Source organism: Motacilla alba, chromosome 4 (assembly GCF_015832195.1).
Source record: "Motacilla alba alba isolate MOTALB_02 chromosome 4, Motacilla_alba_V1.0_pri, whole genome shotgun sequence".
NCBI lineage: Eukaryota > Metazoa > Chordata > Aves > Passeriformes > Motacillidae > Motacilla > Motacilla alba.
Genome location: NC_052019.1, coordinates 71139394 through 71164407, shown reverse-complemented (window position 1 = coordinate 71164407; position 25014 = coordinate 71139394). Strand labels below are relative to the sequence as shown.

Sequence of the window (25014 nt, the reverse complement as noted above, 5' to 3'; positions counted from 1 at the left end):
GGGGAAAAGAGATCAAGTTTCCCGCTGAAGCCAGGTTTTGAATGACACTTGGGGAGAAATCAAGTCCTAGGCACGGCGTTTATTGGCTCTCCTTCATGCACATGATCGGCTCCTGAGGGAGGGGCTTGTTCCCAAGGCTGCCGAGGGAGCTGAGGGGTGGAGTAAGGAGCAGGTGGCTCCCAGCGGGGCTCGGGAAGCTGGATTGGCACCCCGCAGAACGGAAAAGCCAGGAGTGAAGGGGGGATGATGAACGTTACCCCTTTTTTCCCTGCCCCACAGTGAAGAGCAGAACCTTAGTGCCCCATCCCAAATCCCGGAGAAACAAAGCCCAGAACTGCCTGCCAGAGGTAGGTGCTGGCCCCCTTCCAGGTCAATTTTCATGGTTTGTAAACACCTGGGACTCTTGGAGGATATCACAGAGCTTCAGGATATTGTAGGACATTGTATTTACCTAAATACTCATTTATCTCTTATCCCTGTAGGTAAGAAAAATCTTTTTGTTGCTGCTTCTTCTGGGCGGTGCAATAGAAGTCCTTTCCTCGAGCTGTTTTCCACTAGGGATTGCAGTGCAGCCAGGAGAATGGAGAGCTGAGGTCTGTTTTCAGCTAGTTAATTCTTACTTTTCTGTAGTAGTTTATGTAAAACCACTTTTCTCCTTTGTCTTTCTTTCAGCACCAGGTGGATTTTTTTTCTGTCTTCTAAATGAAAATTATGTGGTAAACTTGAGGAATGGTTGTTTTAAATCTTAGTCAGATATTTAAACCAATTAACATACCTTTCTGTCTCCTGAGTTTTCTCAGACTTCATCTCTCCAGCTGAGGTTTTTGTTTTGGCCCAGTTCATTCACCTGTCCCTGGAAACTTGTGTCAAGGTGGTCTTTTGAGTAATCTGAAACGGGGGATAGCCTATGGACACCTGTGTGTTCATTCCTGAAATCCAGATCCAAAATGGCACAGTCAGTCAATATAACTTCCTTTGCTGAAGTGAAGTCACCACCTCTTGACCCTGCACCCTCTCCCTCACCTTGAAAATCCAGGGAACACAGAAACTCGTCCTCTCTGCCGAAATTGGTGTAAAAATAAAAATATTCCAGTTTTTATTACTGAACTGGATTTAGGGCAAGATGCCTTTGAATCTTTTGCTTTCGAACCTCTGGGCTTCTCTTTGGTGGGAGAAAGTCCCCTCACCCGACTTCTGCTTCAATCACCTCACAAAATGCCCCACCTTACTGGCCAACTATCATGTGGAAAATAATCCAGGCCCTTCCCTATCCCCGTGAGAGGATTTTTGTCTCCAACCTCAAGCACCAGCACCGCGAAACCACCTGGGACCCCCGACCACAAGATGGTGCCCACGCCGTGAGGGGGCAGCGGCCATGTTGGCTCTGAGGGGCTCGGCGCCGCAATTCCCGGTGGTGCCAGCCGCTCTTCCAGAAGCAGCCGGCACGGCTCGGGATGGCTCCTTCCCGCGGGGGAGCAGCCGGGAGGAGCTTGGCGGCTCTCCCCAGGGCGGGCCGGGTCGGCAGCAGCGCCCTGCGGAGCTGGGAGTCCCGGAGCGCTGAGGGGACGGAGCTGCCCGGGCGTCCCTCACGGCCGGAGGCGGGAAAGCGGCGGGGCCCGGCCCGCCTGAGGGGAGGCGGCGCCTCGGAGCTGCCGTGCCTGCCGTGGCAGGGCTGAGGGGCTTTTCTCCTCTCTTCACGTTTCTGGCCCTTCAGAGTCGGACTCCGGGACCAAGGGCTGTGATTTTCTCCTCAGTGTGCGCACAGGAAGCAGCCCCGGGGCGGCTGTGTCAGGTAGAGGGGTTTGCTGAAGGTGTGAAGTTAGCCAGGTGTAGCAGGTGCTGCTGGGGCTGCCCTTGGCCTGCGGTGTGGTCACCAGTGCTCCAGAGGACGAGTAACACAGGAAAATCCAAATAAACGGAACAAGAAACCTGTCAATACCATCTGATTTAAATCTGCCCCTAACAGATTGCTCTCTTTGCCTCCTCCCGGTTTTGCCTCTTTGCCTCTTTCCTCCTCCCTTTTTCTTCTTTCCCTCTTCTTTTTCTCTTGCCTGCATCTGGATCTGTCCTGACAGAACAAACCAGGAGATTTGGAAAAGGAGAGATAATATCTCCCCTTAAATAACTTTTAAGTCCTCCTGCTGTTTTAAAGTTAGATTGGCAGAATTAATTTTGTTACATAAAGTTGACTCTTAATAGATTAAAAAGTAAACGCACATATTTTTTCTTCACAGGTGCTGTTCCAATGAACAATAATATCCAGGAATTAAGGTAGTACACAGGATTTGTTTGCAGAAAATTCCTGTCTCTGCTGTGTATCATTTTTTCCCCCAGAAGGTAGAGCTTTATTTTAGTGTTTTTTATATGCAGTTGTATATCTAATATTTGAAAGTTTCTCCCACAGAAGGGTCATAAATTAGTTTGAAAATTGATGGCAAACTGCGGTTTGATTTACTGGTTGACTCAGACTGATGAGTCAAACTGACACCACACCCTCAGGAATGGAGTAAATAATTCATTGCCTGATCAATTCCAATAAAATAAGACAGTGTGAATTGGCTCAGGTTTGCTTCCTTTTGTACTCAAGGTTGTATATAACTAAAGTCTCCTCTTATTCTACAGTTTATCTCAGAAAAGTGGAGATGTGCAAGGCCACATGAAGTGAGTTGAAATTTGGGGCAGCTTCTTAAATTTAACTGAGTCTTTGGACAGTTTCACCAGCACTATTTTGAGAAGCCTCTATTTGATTTAGGTCATGTTTTCAGTATTTCGGTTGGTTTGGTTGTCTGTTTTTTCTCCTTTAGGCCAGTGAGCTGTGTGAGGAAATCCATTGTAGTGTGATTGCCAGAGCAAACGGATGGAAATGCTGCTGGAAAGAGATGCGCTTCAGGATAGCAGGTATGAAGGCTGACACAGATTTACCATGCAGAGTGTCTGTATGAGCTTTGAGAGGCACAGCAGGCCTCCTCAGGGAGAAGCTTCCCTCCTGGAATAGCACTATAGCACTCAGGGGTTAGAAAACTCATTATTTAGCTGTCAAAACCAGCAGTTAATCAGCTGAAGAATTACATATGTGAGGGTAAAACTCCAGGTGAATCCTGCTCTCTGAATTCTTTTACTTCTGTTTCCAAATTCAGACAAAAGGAGCCTCAGAGCCAAGAGCATCTACAAATACAGTTGAAACACAGTACTGGAGAGCTGGAAGCTGCCAGCAGGACCAGGTGCTGAGGGAGGCTGGCAGCCAAAATGAAGTACCAAATGAAGAACATAGGTGCTCCACAGCCAGGAGGAGTTACTGCTGGAATTACCTGGCAGCCTAATGGGCTGCAGAGGCAGGGCGTGCGGGAAGCTCTGTGAGCACGGGGACATGGCCAGCCTGAGCACAGCTGTTTTGTGGTGTCCTGCAGGACCTGGACTGCCAGGTGTCGCACCTCAAAGGAAAGCTGGTCCTGGTATGTGAACGAAGTGCTGATTTTCCTTCCCATGCTCTGTGTTCTGGCTTTTAGGAAATACTTTTGAAAGCTCTGAGCCTCCTTCTCACCCAGCCTAGGGAAAGGTTATGGCATGAAGAGGTGCAAGTGGCACCTGGCAGTGAAGGTGGCAGCCTTTGACACTGGGCAGACCTCCAGACTGGGTTTACTGCTGGGCTTTAGCACGTTGTCACGGTCAAGGTGGAACTAAAAGGAAAGAAATCACACCTGAGAATCTGCTGCCTTTCCTTCGGGGGTTTGCTGTTTGTGTCATCTGTTCACAAGAGGTGGAGGAGGCACTTCAGTCTCTGCCAAAAGATTCACAGGCCCCAAGAGAGCTTCTGCTGCAGCAACATCGAGTGAGGTACCCATTCTCTGTTTCTTGTATTCCTAAAGCATAACCAGACGTTTTTCACGTGTTCCACAGAGAATTCCTTTGGGGTGGGGTGACTAGAGGGTAGCAAGCACTGTTTTTGAGGACGCGGATAATTGTTCCAATAAAAGATGTTTATTTGCTCATGACTTTCTGCTGCTTTTTCCTTCCGTGCTGATCGTCTCCTGGTTTAGTTAATCCCACAAAAATTCTGTTTTGGAAGAATCTCTGCACCTCACTTTTCTAAATATCGCTTAGGTGGACACGTGGAATTTGTTGGAACATAAGTTCCACCATTAAGAGAAAAGACTGACTGTAATTTTGGTGGTTAAATCAGCTTTTTCTTGCTGGTTCCACTAAGAGCTTTGTCCTTTATTGTGATGTCCTAATTTTTGCCCCTCCATCCGCTTGAGTTACACAGTAACCCCTTCAAAGTTAAACTATCCATAGCTTGATACTTAATAACAGAACATCGAAATGTTCCTGACAATTGAAAGAAGTTACTTTTTGCCAAGATGAAATTAGAGCCGGCGTTTTCTTTCTGGGGGGAGGACTGAGCAGCTCAGAAATGAGCACGAGGTGGCAGCGCTGCCTCGTAAAGCAGGCAGCACCTGCAGCTTGCAAGCAGCAGCCAAGGTCTGGTGGGGACAGGTCGTTGTCTGAGGTTTGATTATAGTGTAGGAAATGTTAAGAGTAACCTTAATTTGAGAGAAAGCTTGTGCTGTTCTTACACTTCGCTGTCTTCCCTATTCTTTTGGTTTCTCAGTGCGTTTGTTTAAGTGAAGCACTGGTTGCACAGAGTGTGAAATGAAGAGAAAAGGCATAAAAACAGAAACCCCACAAAACCACATAAAATAGAGGAGAGAGAACACATCCATGTGTTAGGCAGGCTGGGAATGAGGACGGTGAGGCTGCTTCTCCTTTGATGGTTCTTACAGCTTCTGATTTCCCCACCTCAAACTTCCCATAGAGACCAAGCAAGAACCCTAAATTTGGTGCATCCACATCAAGTCTGTCCCCTGGAATCCACAGTCTGTTCCCAGCTGGGAGAAGTGAAGAGGATCTATGAAAACAAGGTGTGTATGGATTTGCCTGTTAGCCCTGGTGCCAGTGGAAGTGAGTGTGTGGAGATCTGAAATGTTCCAGAGACGGGAGGGAAGTCTCTTGATGAGGGACTGCTTCAGAAAAACTGTCTGGATATAAGGATAAATTACATTATTTTCAACTTGGCACATAAGAGCATCTTTATTACAGAGCCTTGTAGACTGGTCCATCATCTCCTACCCTGGCAGAAGTTGCCTCCTATGAGAGGAAGTGAACACTACTTGGTACAAAATGTGTTTGCCTGGAGATTTCTGAATGAAACCAGGGTGAAGGAATAGTCCTTGGTGAAACAAGGGCTTTTTTTTTTCCAAAGTGTTGTTTTACCATTCCAATCAGCATTTGTGTTGTAGATAAGGGACTTCTGAAAAGCTCTGGATCAGGGTGGAAGCCAAATTATTTTCCAGAACCTCTTAACTCTGAAAGGTAACTGAGCTTAATCACGGAAAGAAGACAACACAGTTATGAGTACACCCAGGGAATAACTCTGCTGGGCCAGAAGCTAACATTTGTGCTTCTTTCAAGTTGGACCTAGAAGAAAAACAGAAGAAATTGAATTTACTGTTTAAATAGAATGCTTTACGATAACTCTTCATGAATATTTGCCTTTTTCTAGGTCCAAGACCTTGAGGAGCAGTTGCACTTAGCTCTTTCTGAGACAACAGAAGTTCAGACAGACCAGGCACGACATGGCCAAGAACCTGGAAATCCAAATGATCAGATTCATCAGTTGTTGGTAAAACAAGTGATAGTATTGAAGGAACTTGCTTTCTAAAAGCCTCTCCTTGCTTCTGGTGTTCAGAGTTACACCTTGCTTTTTTTCCCCTTTTAATTAACTTTGAGGATTGTTTCTAACTAGAAATTTGAATTAGCTGTGAAAGGCCCAAGGGCCTTTGCCAATAGTGGTGGGGGATATTGAGAATTAAGGCTTTGTCATAAATTCAAAGCCACAGACACCTATGCAAATCATATCAAGATGCTGAGCTACCTCCACTTTAACCTCACAGTTTAGATCCCTTTGCTAAGGAACCTTGGTCCCTTAACACATATTTTGCACGGCTTATCCAATATTCAAGCAGTAAACAACAGCAGAAGTTGTGATGAGCAGAAATGCCCATTGATAATTCTCTTTGGGCCACACTTTAAATTCCTGTTGTTGAAATGAGTAGCTCTGAAAGGTGTGTGTTAGTGTTTCTAACATTATTTATATTTTAAATTATCATTAAGAGAAAAAAAATCCGGAATTGATTTAGGAGGGAGATGACTTTAATTTCTCATAGGTTGATCTCCGCAAAAAGGAGACAGAGCTAAGCCTAGAAAAAGAGAGGATCAAGCGATTTTGGGAGTGGAGCACAGAGAACAGCATCACCATGGGGCAGCTCAGGAGGCAGCTGGACACCAGAAACATGCAGCTGCAGAGCATGGAAAGGGCGCTGAAGGAAACGAGGATGGAGTGTCGCAGATACAAACGGAGTGCCAGGTTGGTGGTTTTGACTCTGAACCTCCAAAAGGAGTTTTTTGTACCTTTCCAGCAAGTTGAATGCCGCCAGATCTACCAATCAAATTATTGAATGTGGTGTTTTCAGCCGTGAGCTTGTCTGTAAGAGTGGTTAGCAAGTTCAAGGCCTTCATAATGCTTTACTTCGTGCAGTATTAAATGAAAATGTAATGAAGGTTGTGTTTATGAACCAGTGAGCGCTGTGTCACAATTCCTTCTGTAGACACTGCCTTTACGTTCCCCTTTTTTCCACACTTCAACCCCTCAAAAATGAGCTGTGATTAGATAACCTTCTTTGCGTTATGAATAAAGATCCAGATGATTCCTTTCTTTTCTACCAAACCCTAGGCTTGAGCTAACTCATAAATGGTACATTTTCTCAATCCATTACTTTTTGTTGAGAATTGTCCCACCAGGAAGTTTGCTCTTGTCTTCTGTTGGTACTTTGCACTGTTACCACTTTCTGAGTCACAGCTGTTTGTGGTTCAAGTGGTGCATATTGCTGCTTGCAGGAATTAAATCAGTAATAAATTATTCATGTAATTGTTTTTTCCCCAACTTCACAGAGCAGCCAGTCGAGTTCTATGACTTCAAGTTCTTTAGCTTTAAGTGCTCTGAATTTTGTATTAACATTGCCAGTTGATTAATTTTTTTTTACATCAATTTAACACTTTTCATTTCCTGTGTTTAAAAAAACCAATATTCCATTCAGTTATTAGAATGGAGAGAGAGGAGCCAGAGCATCCTGACCTAATTTTTCTGTATAACTACGGAAAAACCAGAAGTGTTCCAGGACGTTCAGAAGGTAGAAACAAACAAATCTCTTGGTTGATCCTTGTATTGTTTTTCTTCAGATGGCTGCAACTGAGGAAAGAAATGCAAGCATTGGAAGAATCTCCTCTTTGGCTGTGCAGCTGGAGATGCCCAAGGAAGCGCTGCGTCAAGTCACGGAGCGTCTGGCAGCCAAACAGAGGGATTTGGAGGCTGCTGAGCAAACTCAGAGCTGGTGGCCTGTGTGCAGGAGAAGGAGGGAGCCCTTGGGGCTGGCGTGCAGGAGATCAGGGAGCTGCGTTCCCAGCTTGGCAGCAGGATGCAGGGGCTCCGGCACGTGGGGAGTGCAGAGAGCTGCTTACACACGGCGCAGTCAGAGCGGGAGGCGCTGAAACTGCGCGTGTTGGAGAAGGAAAGGATCATTGAGCTCTTCCAGAAGCAAATCCACAACATGACCCCCATCATGGGCCAGCAGGGCCAAACTGCTGGAGCAATGGAAGCAGAAAAATCCCAGCTGGAAAAAGAAATAAATGACTGGAAACTCAAAGCAGAAGAGCTTAAGGTGCACAAACATGCTGTATTTATGTCTCTTTATGATAGTAAATGTTTTATGGTTTTAAATCTCTGCCTTCATGTGCTGATTCTGTTGTTTTTAACAAGGTCAGGCAATGCCCCTGGAATTCTAACAGCACTCAGTTAGTGGGCAGAGAAGGATAATATTATAACATTACCGCTACCAAGGAATAAACCTCTGGTGAAAAGCAGCTGCCAAAAGGCTGGAATGACCTCAGCGAGATGAGTGTCCATGGCAGAGCAGAACCAGAAATACAAAGTGTTACTGAGGAGCAGCAGACAGGCAGCACTCAGAATTCCAAACTGAGGACACCGGTTATTTCTCAGACGAGAAATACAGGATGTGGTAGTTCCATGCAGGTCAGCATCTTCAGAGGAAAAATCACTCCAGACAGAATTTCATCCTCTTTGGTGAGAAGGCATTTGAGTGTGCACGGCGGGGCTGCTGCAGGAGAATGGCAATCGTGTTCATTAGCTACACCTGGTAAGGTTAATTATTCTTTAAAGCCATCAGATCCAACTCTGCTGCGCCCTTTTTGCCTGGATTGGCAATTTTCACACAAATAGTTGGTCCCTTTCACTCTGGTTTTCTTTCTTGCCTCAAACTGGGCTTTTAAGTAGCGGTGTCCACACGTCTTTGTGGTTATTTTCTATAATTATGTACAGTACACGTGCTTGTTTTTTAGGTAAGCAGGGTGCAAAGGATGAGAAAGAATCCAGAATATGTGAAATGGAGGCCAGGCTGAGCGAGCTGGAGCTGGACAAGGTTCAGCTGGTTAGCACATGCACCGAGAGGCTCCAGGCACTGAATGATGCAAAACTGGAGAAAGATGAGCTCCTGCAGGAACTCCAGGCTGGCCAGAGGGAGCTAGCTGGCCTCGCAGGTAGGGAGCCTCAGCTCAGCTCCCACAGCTGCTAATTTGGGCTCATGTTAAAAATAAAAGAGCAGCCTGCTGGCTGAATCCAAATATGGCTGCTGGTACAGCATGAGGTTCCTGCCAGCACAGGATGGTCAGATTGTCCCGGGGAGCTATGTGGGGTTCTGGCCCTGAAGGGGGGGAACACAATCTTATGGCCCATCTCACTATGAGCAAAAATATTTAAAACTCTGTGAGTCAGGAGCTGAAAAAAGCAGATCTAGCAAATGACAGCATAGCAACCTGACTTTTTTTTTTTTTTAAGAGTGGTATGTAAGAGCAGTGCTGGATCCCATTAACCATCTGTGGTCAAATTATAGTGCAACTTTGTTTTGTTGCAAATTTGCTGCCATGTTATTATTCGATGCTTTAACTTCCACCTTTTCACAGCTAATATGTGGGAAACCCCATCAAGATATATTATTAAAATACATACAGGTATATGAAATTATAAAAATAAAAACACTTCTGAAATATGTAGGTATGAGTATATTATTTAAAATTCGGAACAAGCAGGATCTGGATCCAAGGTAAGGACCAAAGTTCAAGGATATTCTCAGTTAATCTGCACAGGAGCTGGCTGGATGCTGCTGGTGACATGCTTTGCTCTCTGCACACCCCTGTACCCTCAGGAAGTAGCCCTTGGGGGAGCTCTGCCTTTATCACAAGCTGGCAGCAGATCAGTAATCTCATTCTAGAAAAATGAGGGGGTTTTGTCATGGCAATTTCAATCTTGACTTGCTCTCACCAGAGGCATTTGAAGAGGAATTATCAGGGTGAAGTCAAGGAAATGGAAAATACTGCAACCAGACTGAAAATGCAGTTGAAGACAGCCCAAGCCGAACTGAATCAGGCCAGGATTGCCCTAAAGACTATAGAGGGATCTGATGGCAATGGGAACTCTGGGTTGGACTTGCCAAAATTCACACACATTTGTCTTACCGACCAGAGAATATTTGTAAGCATTGCCATCACAATCCTCATCGTTCACTGGGAATTAACCTTCTGTTTTCCAGCTCTGGAAGCTGCAGCAAGAACGCAGAAGCAGATCATAGCCAAGAGAGGACAGATAGATGCACTACAGAGCAAGATTAAATTCTTGGAAGAGGCAATGGCAAACGCAGTTAAGGTCACAAGAACTCCTTTTAAAAGTATTTCACTACACTTAGAGAGGTTTGTCCTGGGAGAAATGCACGGGCAAAAGCGCAGTCAGCCTGTGAAGGACCAAAAATAGTTTTGCTTGGTGTCCATGGAAATCAGCCTTCTGCACAGAGTATATTTGTTCTTGGAAGAATGAGAGCAATTGCAATGAGAATCAGGCTCTTACATATCAGTTCTTCCTAAAAATGTCAACTGAGGCATTCTGTGTCCTTCTTCCCCTCTGGGTTCTGAGGTAGTTCTGGATGTAAACTCTCTGTCAGGGTCTGTCATCATGAGTCCTTTTCCACTTTGTGTAACAAATCACTATTGTTACCAAGAGCTGTAGTTCACAGAATGATCATTTATATCTGTCCACTGTAACCTGTCCTATTTCTTCACTGGCTTGGCATCCTGTGCATCCTGAAGCTTAAAATTCCAGTTAGAAAATGGATCAAAAAATGGATATTTTGTTTCACTGAGGGCAGTCCATTTGTGCTTTTCCTTGTAAGGCCTTTCTTCTTGTTACAGGGCATCATCTTGGGGCAAGATGCAGCATCTAAGCTTCTCAAAGGGTTAGTTCAGATATTTCTGAACTAACAGGTATATTCAGACATAAGATGAGAAAAAAATCTACAGGAGCTAAATATCTGTGATTTTTTAGGTTTTTAACTCGTTTTAAATTCAGGAGAAGCATTACCTCAGAGAAGAAAATAGCAAACAAAGTCAGAAACTGAGCTGTGTTAGAGCAGAAAATAACAGGATTGCTGGTGACCTGGAGATCCTGAGATCACAAGACAAATGGCTGAAAGAAAAACTATCCAAGATGGAGACAGCCCTTGATAAGGTAGTGTGAGGAATCTCTCAATTCAGGGAGACTTCAGGGTGTTCTCCTCTGCAGTCACCTGGGAACAGAAGGGTTGGATTTCATGCATTCTTTTCACATGTACTGTAAGGCCCTCACCTGAAGATTTTTTCATAGTAAAAGGCTTCTATTTTCATTGAGAATTTTCTTGTTTTACTCTTCATTAGCTCAGGGAAATCTAAACTACAGGGAATTGAAAGTAAATGTGTTGTGCGGGCTGTAGCACCTTCCACTGACTCTGGGCACAGCTGCTTTCTCTGCTGTTCCATGTGAGGCAATTTTTACAGAGCGTGGTGTCGTTTCATTTGCCCTTTACATTTTTTAGGTGAGGTTTCTGTTGCTGGCATACCTGACCCCTAAGGCTAGGTCTGGTCTGACTGGCACACAAGTCCCAGGTGCCCTGCAGGTAGGCTGCTCCTCTTCCAGGAGGAAGAGTCCTTTCAGGATTCCGACTTTCTCGGATGTAAATTGCTTGGCAAGGTGTCATTCTCAAATCCCTTTAAACAGAAAATGACAAAAGAATTGTGGTACCTCTTCCCAAGTATAACATTTTTTTAATGCTTGTCACTGGAAGCTTACCTTTCTTGTGGGGTATGGTTATTTTTGCCCTTTTTCAGAGTATATTTTTTTAAGGAAGGAAAGGTAGACAGCAACTTGGAACAAAGGCGGGTCAGCCAAGTCCTCAGCCATCCCTTTTCAAACCTTGAGTGTAGTTGTGCCTCATTAGCACAGCTCCATTTTCTAATCCCAGAGGTGTTCAGTAGGTCTGGGACTGGCCCTGGAAGGGCCTTGTCTCCTTCTGGGACATGGCCCCTTCTGGTGTGCATGTTATGGCTGCCAGGCTTGTAGAAGCAGTTGCTTTTGTGAGCCTGTCAGCTAAGGCATCCTGCAGTGTTTCTGTGCTGACAGCAGGAGATAGATACAACGTGCCTGTGTGCACCTTGTTTCTTTGTCAGAGAGAGGACAGCAGAGGGTGTAATCCCCGGAAAGTCAGCCCAGCTCATTCGTGCCCTTTCTGTGCTGTGTTGCAGGCATCCCTGCAGTTTGCAGGGTGCCAGTGCATCAGCCAGTGCCAGGAGCAGGAGGCCATGCGCTGCAGGCTGCAGCACACCTTGGATGGGAGAGTGAGTGCCTTCCTGGGAAGCGTGGGCCTAGCCTCAGATTCATTTGCTTTGGGGTCTGACTTCAGGTCTGATCCTCGTTGGTGCAAACAGCTCTCAAAAGTCTGTGTTCTGAAACCCTTTTCCATGTGGAGTTCTCCAGTGCTGCTCATAGCCATAATTCCGGGTTTTGGGAGTGCTATTTACAGTTAGGACAACAAAATATTGGATGGAGTCCAATCCCTATCTTTACTGCTTAGATGGATAGAGGATGTTTTTTACCTTTGCCTTATTTTTAACCATGGACTCTTGGGGCTGCAGTGAGGCTGCTGCTCTAAATGAATGGTACCTTGGGAGCAGCAGTTTTATCTCAAGAAATTATCATTCATTTTGGGACCTACCCCAGCTCTGCTGGCTTTGAAAGAGGAACAAAGAGCTATATTCAAAATACAACTCCACTTCAGCAATACAACCAGTGCTTCAGAGGATCAATGACCAAGGTGGGGAGCTTGTGTTGTTTTTCCCCAGGAGCTGCAGGGACCTGGCTGCTCCTCAGCTTCTGTTTCAGGGAAGCTGCAGCACACTGTGCCTCAGTCCCACCTGCTCTCTGCCCACATGCCCAGCACCTGCCCAGCTCTGCCCCTCAGGTGAGTGCCTGCCTCAGCATGGGACACCAGCACATCCCAAACAGCAAAAATAACATGGAATTTCTTCAGGCAGAGCAACTTCTCAGAGCTGAGAGCAAATTCCTAACACTGAAGGTGAAATAATTCCTGTAGCTTCACATGTGCTGTGTGCTTTCAGATTTTTTTTTTTTTTTGTGTAGAAAACGATGTGACAACTCTAAAATCCTATAGACAGTGCTAAGACTTTATTTCACCTCTACCATGAATTTATGAGCTATTAAGTTTGAAGTTAAGCAGTTTGGTTTTCACTTTTCTTGCTGTAAATCACATTTGACAGTGAAAATAGATTTGTGCATAGTTGTTGATACATTGAATCATCTGCTTGATATTTGAATCTTCCTCCAACCTGGTTTTCATTGATTTTGATCAGTTTTATTCACCTAATTGTTCTTCCTTTTGATTTTGCACATCTACCTCTAGATTTAAATGAAATACACTGATTTTTCATTACAGAAAACATCAACTTTAACCTCTCATTAAAAAAAAAAAAAATTCTTTAGCTATTTTCTTTATAGATTTTTGTATAAATCTCCAGAAGTGACTTGATGTATCTCCCAGGTATTTTCATTAATTTCAGCCTCAAAACCTATAGGAGGCCACAAGTTAATGCAGGCATTTTTCAGGAGTATTTTCTGGTTTGCTCCCCAATGTGGTGGCAAGCATTTACATCAAGGAACAAAGGATAATCCCTTCTGTGAAATGCCTGCAGCATCAGGCACTCCCATTCTTTCATCGCAGAGTTAATCAATTTATACTTCTGAAGATAAAGAAGGAAAAAGGACTTATTTTGAATTTAGTGCTGCAGTGAGGACCCAACAGGTTGCAGGAGCGCTTGAATCAAAGTCTACTTTAATCTTCTTGGTTCCTGCATCACTAGTTATTGTACAAAATGAAGCAGCTCCAACACTTGAGACAGACTGCTGGGGTAATGGTGTGGTTTCCTAGCTGGAATGTGGAAAAGGAGGATTAGGTCTGACTCAGTGTCACTTTGACCCATGATGGAGCTGAGGATTTGTTCCCCATATAAGCCCTGCTGAAACCAGTGTGTTCACATTAAAAATTACCTTTTTTTCTTTTTTTTTTTTTTAATGAAAATGGGGTAGCAAAGTTTTTCCCAAGTTTCAAGTTTTTCCATCCCCAGGTGGAGCCAAGGTCAGTGGCAGCAGTGCTTTGAACATGTGAAATGCTGAAAAATCCAGTTCTCAGCAGTGAAAAATCCAGTTCTCACTGAAACAAAGGCTTCTTTGAACCAGGCCCTGGCCTCTAGTCCTGAGCAGTAAAATGAGAATAATATCGCACTCGGTGTCTGCGATGGCTGTGGCAATGAAGGGGGTGGTATCTGCAGACAGCTCAGCTGCTGCAGAGTTTGCATGGCAAACATGGAGTGAGTTTGCCTGGCAAACGCCCCCGGGTGCTCCTGTGTCTGTGCCCGGTACAGCAGTACCTGGGGTCACAGGTTAAAAAGCACAAAACAAGAGGCAAGGGGGAGAAAACACGTGCATTTGGACGGGCTGAGGTAAGAATTGACAACAGACTGCCTTCCGTAAATACTTTTTAACTGAATAGTTTTATTCCAGAAGCCTACCAAGCTGGACGTTTTGAAGGAAGAACCAGTGCAGGATCTGAAGAGGATTCTTCAAGCATTAACAAGCTCAGACAGTGAAGCTCCCTCCGAGGATCTCAGCAGCCATGGTGGGAGCAAATCCCCTTTAACAAGCATGAGGAATGCAGGGTAAGAATAATAGATTTATTTCTGTGGTGTGCCGTGTACTTACAGTGCCCTCTGAAACTGGGATCTGGCTCTTGACCTGCTTCAGGAGCAGTGTGGGATGTGTTTTTGCAAGGTCAGGTTTACACATAAGCTTGAAATAATCTGGAAACCTCCAAAGCTTTTGTTGTTTGCAAGGTTATTCAGATGCTTTAGGTGGAAGGGAAATAGAAGGTGACCACACCATTTGCCTTTAGTGCTTGCTTTTATATTTGTTCAGAACTCCTTTCTTCTTTTCCTGCCATATGTAAATAACCAAATGCAGGATTTTTTTTTTTTTTTACCAAATACATGATAATGACAGCAGGACATGAAGTTGAAAAATCAACACAGCACAAATTCTGATCTTTCTAATCCAGAACATGAGGATACTTCATAAAAGAAAATGTAATTCATGAGTTTTGATTAGGATTAAATCTTAACTGCTGCTGGAGAGGCTGCTACTGCAAGCACAGTGGAAAAGCACATTTTAGGACAGTGAGAAGGGCTTTGACTTAGCTGAGTAACCTGCTTCTCACAGTACTCGTTTGAAGTTCAGTTTCTAAGGCTTTTTTAATACAGCCCCAATCCTGAGCTTGTTTGTATTGTTTTATTCATAATGCCAAGAGCTTCCTGGGGATTATAAAACAAAGCTTTCGTGTCACCTTCATCCCTCTAAGCAAGAGCTCTGAAACATATTTACATTGTTTGCTTTTCATTTCCATGGATAAGACCTGGAGGCTCCGTCTGAGAGCTTCACGTTCTCACTGTGGGTGCTGGCTAGCATGACCTAGCTTTAGCATAACCTTTTCAGAATGCAGGTTTTGCCCTCATTTTGCTTGCAGGGGTCCTTCCTGCTCACATCCTGCAGATCTTCACTCCCAGGATCTTTCTCTGCTCCTTACATCCCTTGGTAAGTTTTCCCTGGCAGCACTGATGGCAGACTGGAGCATTACAGAATATTCTAAAGAAGATAGTCCCAATACAGTATTTTTTCCTAGGAATTTACTCAAATACCTCTTAGCAGGTGCTATTACTAAAAGGTCTTTATTGCACTTGCTACAAATCAGTATCTTGTTGGGAAGCAGCTCCTCAGAGGCTGACATGAGCACACCCAAAATTGCTAATTTCCATGTTACTTGTGTAATTAGCATCCATGGCGTTGTCACATTTTTGGAGCCTACATTTAGGCTGTTGAGTTCTTTTTTTTGGATATTTAGTTATGGATGGGCTTTTTAGAGGAACCAAAAAACGCTGCTGGTTTCCTTCCAAGTACTGGATGGGTCAGTACCTTTTAGACTGGGATGACATGAATTTTGTTCTCTAAAAGAAAGAAGAGGATGTGGCTTTGAGCAGCAGGGTTTGAAGATATTAATCTTAACTACCTTTTCTTGCCCACAGATAATCCATTCTGTGAAAATGGCCTGTGGACACTGATATTGTTGTCTATTTAGAATTTAAGCCACTGTGCCTCAGAGATAGGCTCTGCTCCTTGTGAGGAGTAACTGCTTTGGATATTCTTTTGGTAACTCTGAGCATTAAAGAAAGTCTCCTGGGTAGTTACTGTCTGCCTTCTAGCAAACCAACTGCAGCATCCAGGGATTTCCTCGTATCCAAAAGAGCTGCAAGTAGGGATTTTTTATGTAGAAGACTTGAGAAGCAGTTGAGTTTGTGATGGGCAGAGAGTCTTGGGTTGTGAGCAGCCATGATGTTCCCTGTTTGGGCAGTAAACAAGGAATAGAGAGCAGAACAAAAGCCATTCTGACATGGCAGTGACTTCAACAGAAACAAGCTTGTTTTGTAAGGAGGTTTTAGTCTCCTGCTTGCACGGGGGTCCCTCCTCAGGTGTGTGCTCACTGCTCTTTGCTTGGACATCTCCTAGGAAAGGCATCCACCTGCTTGGCAGCACCTGGGTGCCCATCCTCCCCCAGGCAAGTTCCCTGGGAGGGCAGCCACAGATCTCCAGTACACCTGCTCCTAACTACCCCACCTGATGAGCTTGCAGCTGGCCCTGCTGCCTCACCTGAGCACAGCCCAGCCCCAGGGAAGCTTGCCTCTCCACGGGGAGCAGCCCCAGGAGCAGGGACATCCAATCCCACATCCCTATCGGGGTGCCTTCACCCCCTCCCAGTTCTGTTTAGGCAGAAGGTTTATTCTGTGAGAAATGAATTGTGAGTAAAGCGTGGCAGCTAATCAATCTATTACACACTCAGAAGATAAATTCCATGCTCCACTAATTTTCAGGCCTGATCTTATTGCCTTAATCAAATTAAAAGGCTGTAAGGATGCTTGACATCAATACTTGCAGTAAAAAATGTTTGCAATAGCTGTTGTGCTTCCTGTAACACATTTAGTCGAGTTCTGGGGTTTACTGAAAATGCTGGTGTAGATTTTATTTCCTAAGAACTTCAATTTAAAGGGAATGTTTAGGTAATTTATAATGGCCTTTTTATTATTACTATTCTCTCTAGCTTGTGAGCCCACACCAAAGAGGCTACAGAACAAGACGGAAAGCCTGCAAAACCTGCTGGAATCATCACAGATAAAAAACCAAGCTGCCAGTCTTTACCAAAAATATTCCTATTTTATTGAAAAAACACACATTCTCCAGAAACTGTAGTTGGTACCTGCCAAAGCACTACCTGTGTTTTTTCCAGCACACCCTAGTTCTACTAGCAGTACCCACTTGTGCATTATCCTGCTCCTGGGAGAGTAATTAGATTAACTCCACAATGCCCCTTAAGTCTAATAAGCTTCAGCATCCTTAACATGTCAAACATGGCAGCTGCTCAGGGGTGTCCTTGTGTGCTGTCACGGCCAATTGCAGGCAATTATTGACAAGCTGATGACACTTTCATGGAAACTACAAGATTTCCAAAACTCAGTTGCATGAGCTCCAGGCATGGCGGGATGCCAAATGGGATGGGGTTTATTTTCTCTGCACTTGTTCTTATTGCATATTCCAGTCTCTTCCCCTTTTCTCCTCTGAGTCTCATTGCACAGATCTGGAAATTATTTCCCCTCATCGCACAGTGCATTTGTGTCAGGGACATACAAGTGACCCGATGTAGGTAAAACTAATCCAGTTATCTATATAAATAAGTCAAAGGTAAGTGTTCTCATTTTTCTTCTTTGCCATCCATTAACATCCTCAGTGGTTTTTCTATATTCCCACCAAGAATTGCAAACTGAAGCTGCGTTTGTAAGGGCTTTGTAGGTACAGCATACCTTGTTATGGGAGGGTTTTGTGAAGCTTCAGCTGGCTGCACGTGAGACCTCAGCCTTTGGAGCATAAGGTGGTGTTCAGCTAATCTGTTCTGCTGCTATTTTCAGCCACGTCTCCAATGATCAGAACTCAGGAGGTGAAGACAAAGAAATCCAAGGAAAAGGAGAGAAAGCTGTCCAAGGGCAGGCACTGTATGCATTAGTGATCGCTTCCATGCAGCTACATTGTGTTTAAAATATATTATGTTTGTAAAGATTTGTAATAAAAGCCCTTAGAATTTTTTTAACTCTTCTTTTAAAGGAGCAGGAGCTACAGAGTGGAAAGGGACCTTAAGGATAATCTCATCCAACCCCCTGCCACGAGCAGGGACACCTTCCACATCCCAGGTTGCTCCTAGCCCCATCCAAGCCAGCCTTGGACACTTGCAGGGATGGAGCAGCCACAGCTTCTGTGGTTACCCTGTGCCAGGGCCTCGGCACCCTCACAGGGAAGGATTTCTCCCGATGTCTAAGCTAAATTCTTCCTGCTGAAGTTTGAATTGCACACTGTACTGTGATTCATTTAAGGAGAATGGACTCGTCCAACTTGAGTTTGAGTCTCGTGTGGGGAGAAGAAATAACTGACTTGTTCTTAAGCTGTCCTCAGTTACTGCCAAGAGTATTTTAATTGGAGGAATTTTTTTTAGATTTCCTAATCATTTTTTTTACTGTTTCAGATACTTTTTTGCAACCATGTTGCAAGCTCAGACAAAATATTAGTAAAAGCATCTCCCCTTTCCTAGAAATCTGTTGCAGTGAAAATTAAAGGATTGGTTTAGATGGCACATCTATCACACTTTGGACTTGCCACTAATAGTGGACAAATCTTGCAAAATTTTCTTAAGGGGAGAGTCAGGTGTAGAGATTAAGAACCCTTGGGAAAGGTCACTGCTAAGTGCACTCCCAGTTGAGTTCAAGGAGCTAAACTAAAAAAGCATTTCAGAAGCTGCAGCTGTGTGCCAAGGGGGGGAAGCAGGTGGAGGGGTCAGCCAGCCAGAGAGAAGGAGGGACATCTGCCAGTGCAAAAAACAGCAGCTTAACATCCTTTTGCTGGCATCCAGCAGAGTTGGGGACAGGTCTGGGCTTCCCCTGCCACCAGCAGCAGGCAAGGAACAGGCTCGTAGATGCATGAGCCTTAGAGCAGCTGAGTGCATGCAGCCCCAACAGCGCTTGTTATTCCATGTCCTGCAGGTGGATGGCACAGCAGGACTGATGGGCCAAGCTTGCCCATAGCAAGGACACACAGGTGACAACCAACCTCTGGGAGAGGAAACCTAACAGCAGACTCATACGAGTCTCCAAAAGGTGAGTTCATCTCTCAGAGAGAATGTGGGATGGGCGTGGGTTTTGCAAAGCAAAATAGCTGCAGTGAAGGTTTGTGCAGCAGACTTTAAAATGGTTCATGGCCAGTCCCCTCAGGGTGCTTGCACAGCTCACCACACTGCTGCAGCATTCAGCACTTGTGCACCAAGCTACTTGACAAAAAAGAATAGTTTGTGTTTCACGTAAAAGCAAACAAATTGTCTCATTTGTCAGAAGCTGGCTGTCAGGGGTATGAGCAGGTGAACTTTGAAGCTAGCTCTGTGGTTCAGGGCTTTGCCAAGCTGTGAGTGAGAGAGTTTATTGTTTGCTTGGAGATGTCCTGAGCCACTGGCTGTTAGATCCATGCAGGAGTGTCAACAATAAGTTGTTTCTCACATGTAGCTGCGCTGGTCTCACAGCCAGGACCTTGTATTAGACAGCTATCAGCCATTCCAGCAGCATCTTTTTTAGGCAGCAAGGCAACTTTGTTTAAATCTACTTTCACCTTCAAGGAAACAGATTGTTCAATGGTGAGAAAACACACCTGTGAACTTGGAGAAAATACTAATAGGTTTCTCCAGAAAAAAGGAAATCCAGATTTCTTTCTTTCACCATACCCAAACCATTTGATTTACATAGCATGGGTCCTGCTGGGAATGGCATAATAATTTAGAGGCTTTTTTAGCAAAAGCTCAGCGCAGGTCTTTGTAGAAACCCTCGCTGATCATTCAGCAAGGGGATACAATCATGAGGCCTGTGAGCTGTCTGTGGGATCAAAGCGCAGGGAGCTTGGTTAAAAAATTAAATTGTTCTCAATTTAAAAGACTTCTTGGGGTTGGTCTGTTTGACATGTTCACCATTGCATTAGAGAAGCTATTCTAGCATAGGTTAAGTAGCTTTCTAGTGAATAACTTAATCTAACAGCACAGTTAATCTCCTCAGACAAGCCTCAGGCGTGCGTATAAATACGCTCAGGCGGCAGCTTTGACTTCAGGGATTTCTGAGGATCACCTTCTATTGCTGCTGAATATTACCTGTAGTATCCACTTCAATTTCTTGTTAGAAAACCCAAGTGCTAAGAATGCAGCACAGGTTGTTCTGCTGGGTGAAAATGAAAATTCCAAATTGCCAGTTGGAATTGGCCTAAGTCTCTCTCCCTCTCACCCTCCCAGGAGTTCCTTGAGCTATTTTGTGGCCAGGTCTGCAGGAGTAGGCAGCCCAACCCTCTGTCATGGAACAGCTGGTATCCCAGTCCCAGTAAGAACATTGCCAACACTTGTTGTTCCCAGCAGCTCCAGCACTGTCCCACCAGCTGCATCCCCATTAACCCACCAGACGCAGGAGGTCAGCGCTGAAGTTCCTCTTCCAGTCTTTCACCAAAGCCATTCTATTTCACGCATCCAGGCTGCTCCACTGCACAGAGCAGGGAGGAATGAGCAGAGGCATTTAGTGATGTGCTTTTTGAAGCACTTCTTCCCAACCTAAGTTGTAATTTGAATACTTGCAGATCTACAAAACTGCTCTCCCAGAGCCAGCTCACTCAAGGGAAGGGCTGTTTGCGGGCTCGGTCTTGAAATGCTTGGTTCAGTGTTATGGAAAAGGAGCTTGCTCAAGTGGCAGCATGTATTTGTACCCAAAAATACAAAATACATAAATACAAAAGGCAGGGAAGCAGGGCAGCTTTCTGCTTCTATCGTATACAGATACCAACTAGGTGAAGCTGTAAGTATTCCCCTTCATCTGGCTTACTAGAAGGCCACAACTTAAAATAAATTCAAGGTGAAAAGCTTAATCTTAAAAAAATATTTACAAGTTTAAGGCGAGTGTTTGCTAACAATACTGTGGTATTGTTCATCAGTATGCCACCCCGCTCTGTTCCAGCCTGAACCCTATTCCCTGGCCATCACAGCATTCCAGGTTTTTTTAAAAGCCTGCTCCCACCCTGACAAAGTAATTCATTAAGCCGAGACAGTCCTTTGTGACCTTTGCTCTCCCCTCAGCAGGAGTGCAGCTGCCTGCCAAGCCTTTCATTTGAGCCGAGATGATGGCTGGACAGTAGGGGGTAGAGAATGAACTATTTTGGGGTTCAACCTTTTGTTAGTCCGAGAGGGAGGGCCACTTCTCAGCACTTCTTTAGCACTAAGATTTAAGGTCAAGTGGCTCACTTGGATCAAAGTGAGCGAAATGAGTGAGGTCACTGGTCAACTGATAATGAACTGTCAATCTGAAAATGTTTATTGTTTCCTTAACACATTACATAAATAAAAACACTTAGGTTCCTGTTACAGTGTTGGTAACCACAGCTCCCAGTACACTCCCCAAGCCCAAGCAGTGGATACCAAGATGCACCACTCAAAGCAACACTAACTCAAGTCCAGGGTCCAGATCGACCTGGACGGGCAGGTGCTTGGAATGCTGCTCACGCCTTCTTAGCCTACCTTGTGTCTCTTCAGCACGCACTCAAAGTTGATTTTCCAGGTAGCCAAAAGATTTCCTAAGGAGATCTGCTGCTTACGTGGTTCAATACGGGATTTCCAGAGCTCTGCACTCCAGAGGGTCTCCTAGAGAAGAAGGGGAGCCCCCCTAAGGTTTAGGGGCTCGGTGGTTCACCTAGGCAGGTCTGCCATTAGACCAGCAGCTTCCACCTTCCCATTAATGATACCCCCACCACTGATGAACAATTTGATCTTCGTGTTCAGTCACTAGGGTCCTGTTACCACATTCTTCCCAGCGTCTGACCTTGCCGTTCTCCACCAAGATGAATTTCCACTCTACCCTGGTGTCCACGGGCAGACTGATGGATTCAGACCAGAAGCCATCCTTGTCGCACTTGAGGGGGACGTAGCTGTGCCACTGGCCCAGGCACTCGTGGTCCCCGGTGACGCCGATGAGCTGTGTGTCAGAGTGGGTGATGTAGTGCACACGGAAAGCCACGTGGATGTTCTGGAACATGGGGGGCACGGCTGCAACTCGCTTGGCTTTCCAGTCCCCGTCACAGCAGTCTCCTGGTTCCCATTCCTTGCTGTCTGAGTCTTCCATGCTGCCATCCTTCCCTTCGACCAGGTGCTCAGAAACAACTTCCCACTCTTCATGGTCCAAGTCCCTCCTCTCGGCTGGCTGACACGGCTGCTCCTCACTTCTGCCTTTACACTCATCGTCAGAGGCTCCTGCCAAGTTCATCACGCACCATCCGTCACTTGCCTGTCCCACCTGGGCTTCCAGTTCGCCTGCCTGGCTGCCGGCCATATCAGCCGGATGCTCCCCCGGCTCCGTGACGCCGTGCTTCGGGATCAGCTGCTCCAGCTCCACAGGTTCTCCCAAAACTGCACCGCTCGGGACATGGTTAAGCTCTTCCCTTGAAACAGCCGCCCGATCCTCTCCTGGGTTCCAAGGGCCGGACGGGGCGGCAGCCGCCGCCTCCCGCCGCCCCGGCTCCCCGCCCGCCGCAGCATCCTCTGCAAGTGACATTGAGGGAGAAGGGGTTAAGCTGAGCGCCTGTAAACCCGAGCCCGCTCGCAGGCTCGGGCAGCCCGGGACACCCGCGGCACGGCCTCCCCGTCCCGGTACCTGTGGTCGCCGCCCCCGCGCTCGCCCGTCGGGGCCCCTCTCTGCCGGCCGCCTCGGCTCGCCCGTCGCCGTCGCCGTACCAGAACCAGGCGACGATGGCGGCCAGCAGCCCGACGAGCAGCGCCGGCCACAGCCCCGCGCCCAGCCAGCCCCAGCCGCGGGGCTCGGCGGGCAGCGCGGCGGCGCGGGGCGGCCGCAGCACGGGCGGGCCGCGGTCGCGGGCCATGGCCGGGCGCTGCAGCAGCGGGACCCCGCCGGGGCCGCCCCCCCGGCGCCGCTTTAAACCGGCCTTGGGATCCGGGGAGGAGCCGCCGCGGGCCGGGCGGGGCCGGGCTGAGCCGGTGGGAAGGCGTGAGCTCCCAAAGTCGGAGCGGAGAAAGTTTGCCAGCGTTCGGGCGCCTACACCCGTTTTCTGCCTTCTCTCGGAATTGCTGGAAATTCTGGGGTTTGCAAGGGACCCGTGGAGATCATCTAAGCCCAAGCCTCTCTGGCAAGGCAGGGTCGCAGAGGGCCGGTTTAATTCTAGCAGTGCTGGTGGGCTTAGATGATAATTTGCTGATAATTGTAAAGCTTGTGCCGGTGACAATCCCGTCCCGCTCTGGAATCTTTGAGAAGTGAGATAAATTCACTACTCATTTTGTAACTTCTTCGTCGTACTCTAGTGACTACAGCTGGATTCCTTAACATTGCCCTGCTCTCCTGGCCTCTGTGTTATGCTCAGGAAGCTTTTTGGATTATCAGGAGCTCGGAGTCCATTAGTGCAGAGGATATTTGATGTTTACTTAAATTTACCTTGTTTTTACTACTCTTGAAGTGATAATGTCAAACCTTATTTCAGAATTGAGAGGTTATACAGATAAATCTTACTCGAAACCCGAGAAATTTTGTAAATGCACCTTGGGACTTGGTATGTTGAATTGGCAGTTCCGGAGTGACAAACTGTGAAAATGTTTATAACACCAAAGATTAGCAGCAGGGAAGGAGCAAGGAGAGGCAGTTCCACTCAGTTCTGTCTGCTGCCTTTTTTTAATCCGTTCCTTTCATCTGACCAAAGGTGTGGTCGTGACTGGCTCTCTAAAACCCATTGAGGAGCTTTTGCCCAGTATCTCATTAGATGAGAGAATGGCTAAGTGGATGTCCCAGTAAGTCTATTTCCAGTGTGTGAACTTCTTAATCTTTCAGCGTCAGTCGGAGCAGCGCTCCCTCCGCTTAACGGGACAGTAAATGTCACTCGAATTTATAGAAGCACAAGTGTGCAGCCTCCGTGGGGCAGCTCCCTGGCTGGCATGGAGCAGGGTGGCTGTGCAGAGACACAGAATTCATGTTCTAAATATCTTCCCTTTCTTTGCTTACCGCCGTAGCTGAGGAACCGTCTCCTGCAGCAAAGTGCTGAGCTGGTGCTTAAGTCAAAATATCTATTTTGGTACTGGGCTGTGTCCTGGCATGGGCTGAAAGTGCACTGCTCACATCTCCTGCTCGGTGACGCCGGGGAAGGAAAGAGCTGTGGAGCCAGGGCACTTTGTCAGTGACTGAGGGCTTGGGGACCCAAGCTCTCTTGTACACTGTTGGTGCTTCAAGGTGCTCCTCAGGCTTGGTGCTGAGAACAAACCCTTGGCTGTAATGGGCTGTGCTAACTAATGAAACTTTGCAGAGTAGGTGATACTTTTGCTGTTCGCTTACATTCCTTCTTTTCCTAGCCTTCAAAACAGCCCGTTCCCTGCTCTGTGTCTGTGCACCACCTTGCTGAGCGGGGATTGCCAGTCTGGGCACCTCCACGCTGCTGCTCTGTAAGTACTGTGTCTGCACTGCAGTTTAGGCTTCCCTGTCACCTCCCTGCAGCAGAGCAGGCACAGCCCATTCATTATTGTAGCGTTACACTAAAAGGGCATCCCCCAGCACACATGAAGAGGCAGTGTTTGGAGCAGCTAACCTCACGTTTCTTTCCTTAAGCACATTGGATAAATCAGCGTAGGAAGGAAAAGACATGAAGCAAATACAGCCTAGGAGAGATGACTGCAGGAATCCTCGGGGAAAGGTTTGTTTTGAAGATACAGAAGTGCACAGGATGAAAAGCAGGGTGCTGCTTTAATGAGTAGAGCCAAGGTCTCCTCTGCTTCTGTTCATCTCCATGCTCATTCAGGCCTCTTCTGGTGCCAGTTTTTCACCCAGAAGAAACTAAAGCAAAGCCCTCGAATTACCATCATGGTAATTGTTGATACTATGAATGGATTTGGAGCATTACAAAAAGAGGGAATCACCAAGCCTGTGACAGACACAAGCATGCTGACAGCCAGGCAGGGGAGGACAGTCCAAAAACTCACGCTGCCAGCCCAGTCCTGCATGGCCCCCAGAGGATCTTTCCCCTTGAGAGGCAGCATGGGTTTCTGTGGCTGTAATGGCTTTTACCCGTGCCTGTGACAGCGATCACAGGCAGCAGCAGAGCTCTTGGCTCTGCAACTCCTCTCAGGGCGCCTGGGATTCGTTGGCTGTCTCCTGATTTTTTAAAACAAGGTTGTTGATGAATTCAAGGGTGGAACTCTTGGATTGCTGATCACTTAGGGAGTGTTGGAAGCACAGACGCTGGACAGGGGAGAACTGAAAAGGGTCACTGGGGGCTGAGGTTCCTCCTCTGAAGCAAATGAA

At 46.3% G+C, this 25014-nt stretch overlaps 2 protein-coding genes across 2 annotated transcripts; one reads left to right on the top strand and one right to left on the bottom strand.

Moving 5' to 3' along the window:
• The first annotated feature begins 162 nt into the window (after positions 1-162).
• On the top strand, positions 163-20872 carry CCDC158 (coiled-coil domain containing 158). The gene is given in 26 exon segments (XM_038136636.1): positions 163-347; positions 2235-2337; positions 2805-2898; positions 3138-3208; positions 3211-3269; positions 3272-3388; positions 3390-3452; positions 3758-3834; positions 4814-4919; positions 5561-5680; positions 6225-6428; positions 7297-7438; positions 7441-7775; positions 8481-8670; positions 9411-9597; positions 9718-9832; positions 10529-10687; positions 11737-11829; positions 12334-12433; positions 14058-14223; positions 15084-15225; positions 16054-16409; positions 16483-16517; positions 16710-16799; positions 17572-17655; positions 18694-20872. Coding segments are annotated over 24 exon segments (3111 nt in total). The 5' UTR covers positions 163-347; positions 2235-2337; positions 2805-2857; the 3' UTR covers positions 18753-20872.
• Positions 20873-21013: 141 nt separating this feature from the next.
• STBD1 (starch binding domain 1) lies at positions 21014-23248 on the bottom strand. The gene is made up of 2 exons (XM_038136412.1): positions 22372-23248; positions 21014-22259 (listed from the first exon to the last, which is right to left on the bottom strand). The coding sequence occupies exons 1-2, from the start codon at positions 22595-22597 to the stop codon at positions 21457-21459; spliced, it is 1029 nt and encodes a 342-aa protein (XP_037992340.1). The 5' UTR covers positions 22598-23248; the 3' UTR covers positions 21014-21456.
• Between the last annotated feature and the right edge of the window lie 1766 nt (positions 23249-25014).

Excerpts from the sequence above, each read along its gene's own strand:
- STBD1 (XM_038136412.1), bottom strand. The coding sequence starts at position 22,597 with ATGGCCCGCGACCGCGGCCCGCCCGTGCTGCGGCCGCCCCGCGCCGCC. Across the intron at positions 22,260-22,371 it reads CGCGGGGGCGGCGACCACAG|AGGATGCTGCGGCGGGCGGG; the intron begins GTACCGGGACGG and ends TGTCACTTGCAG.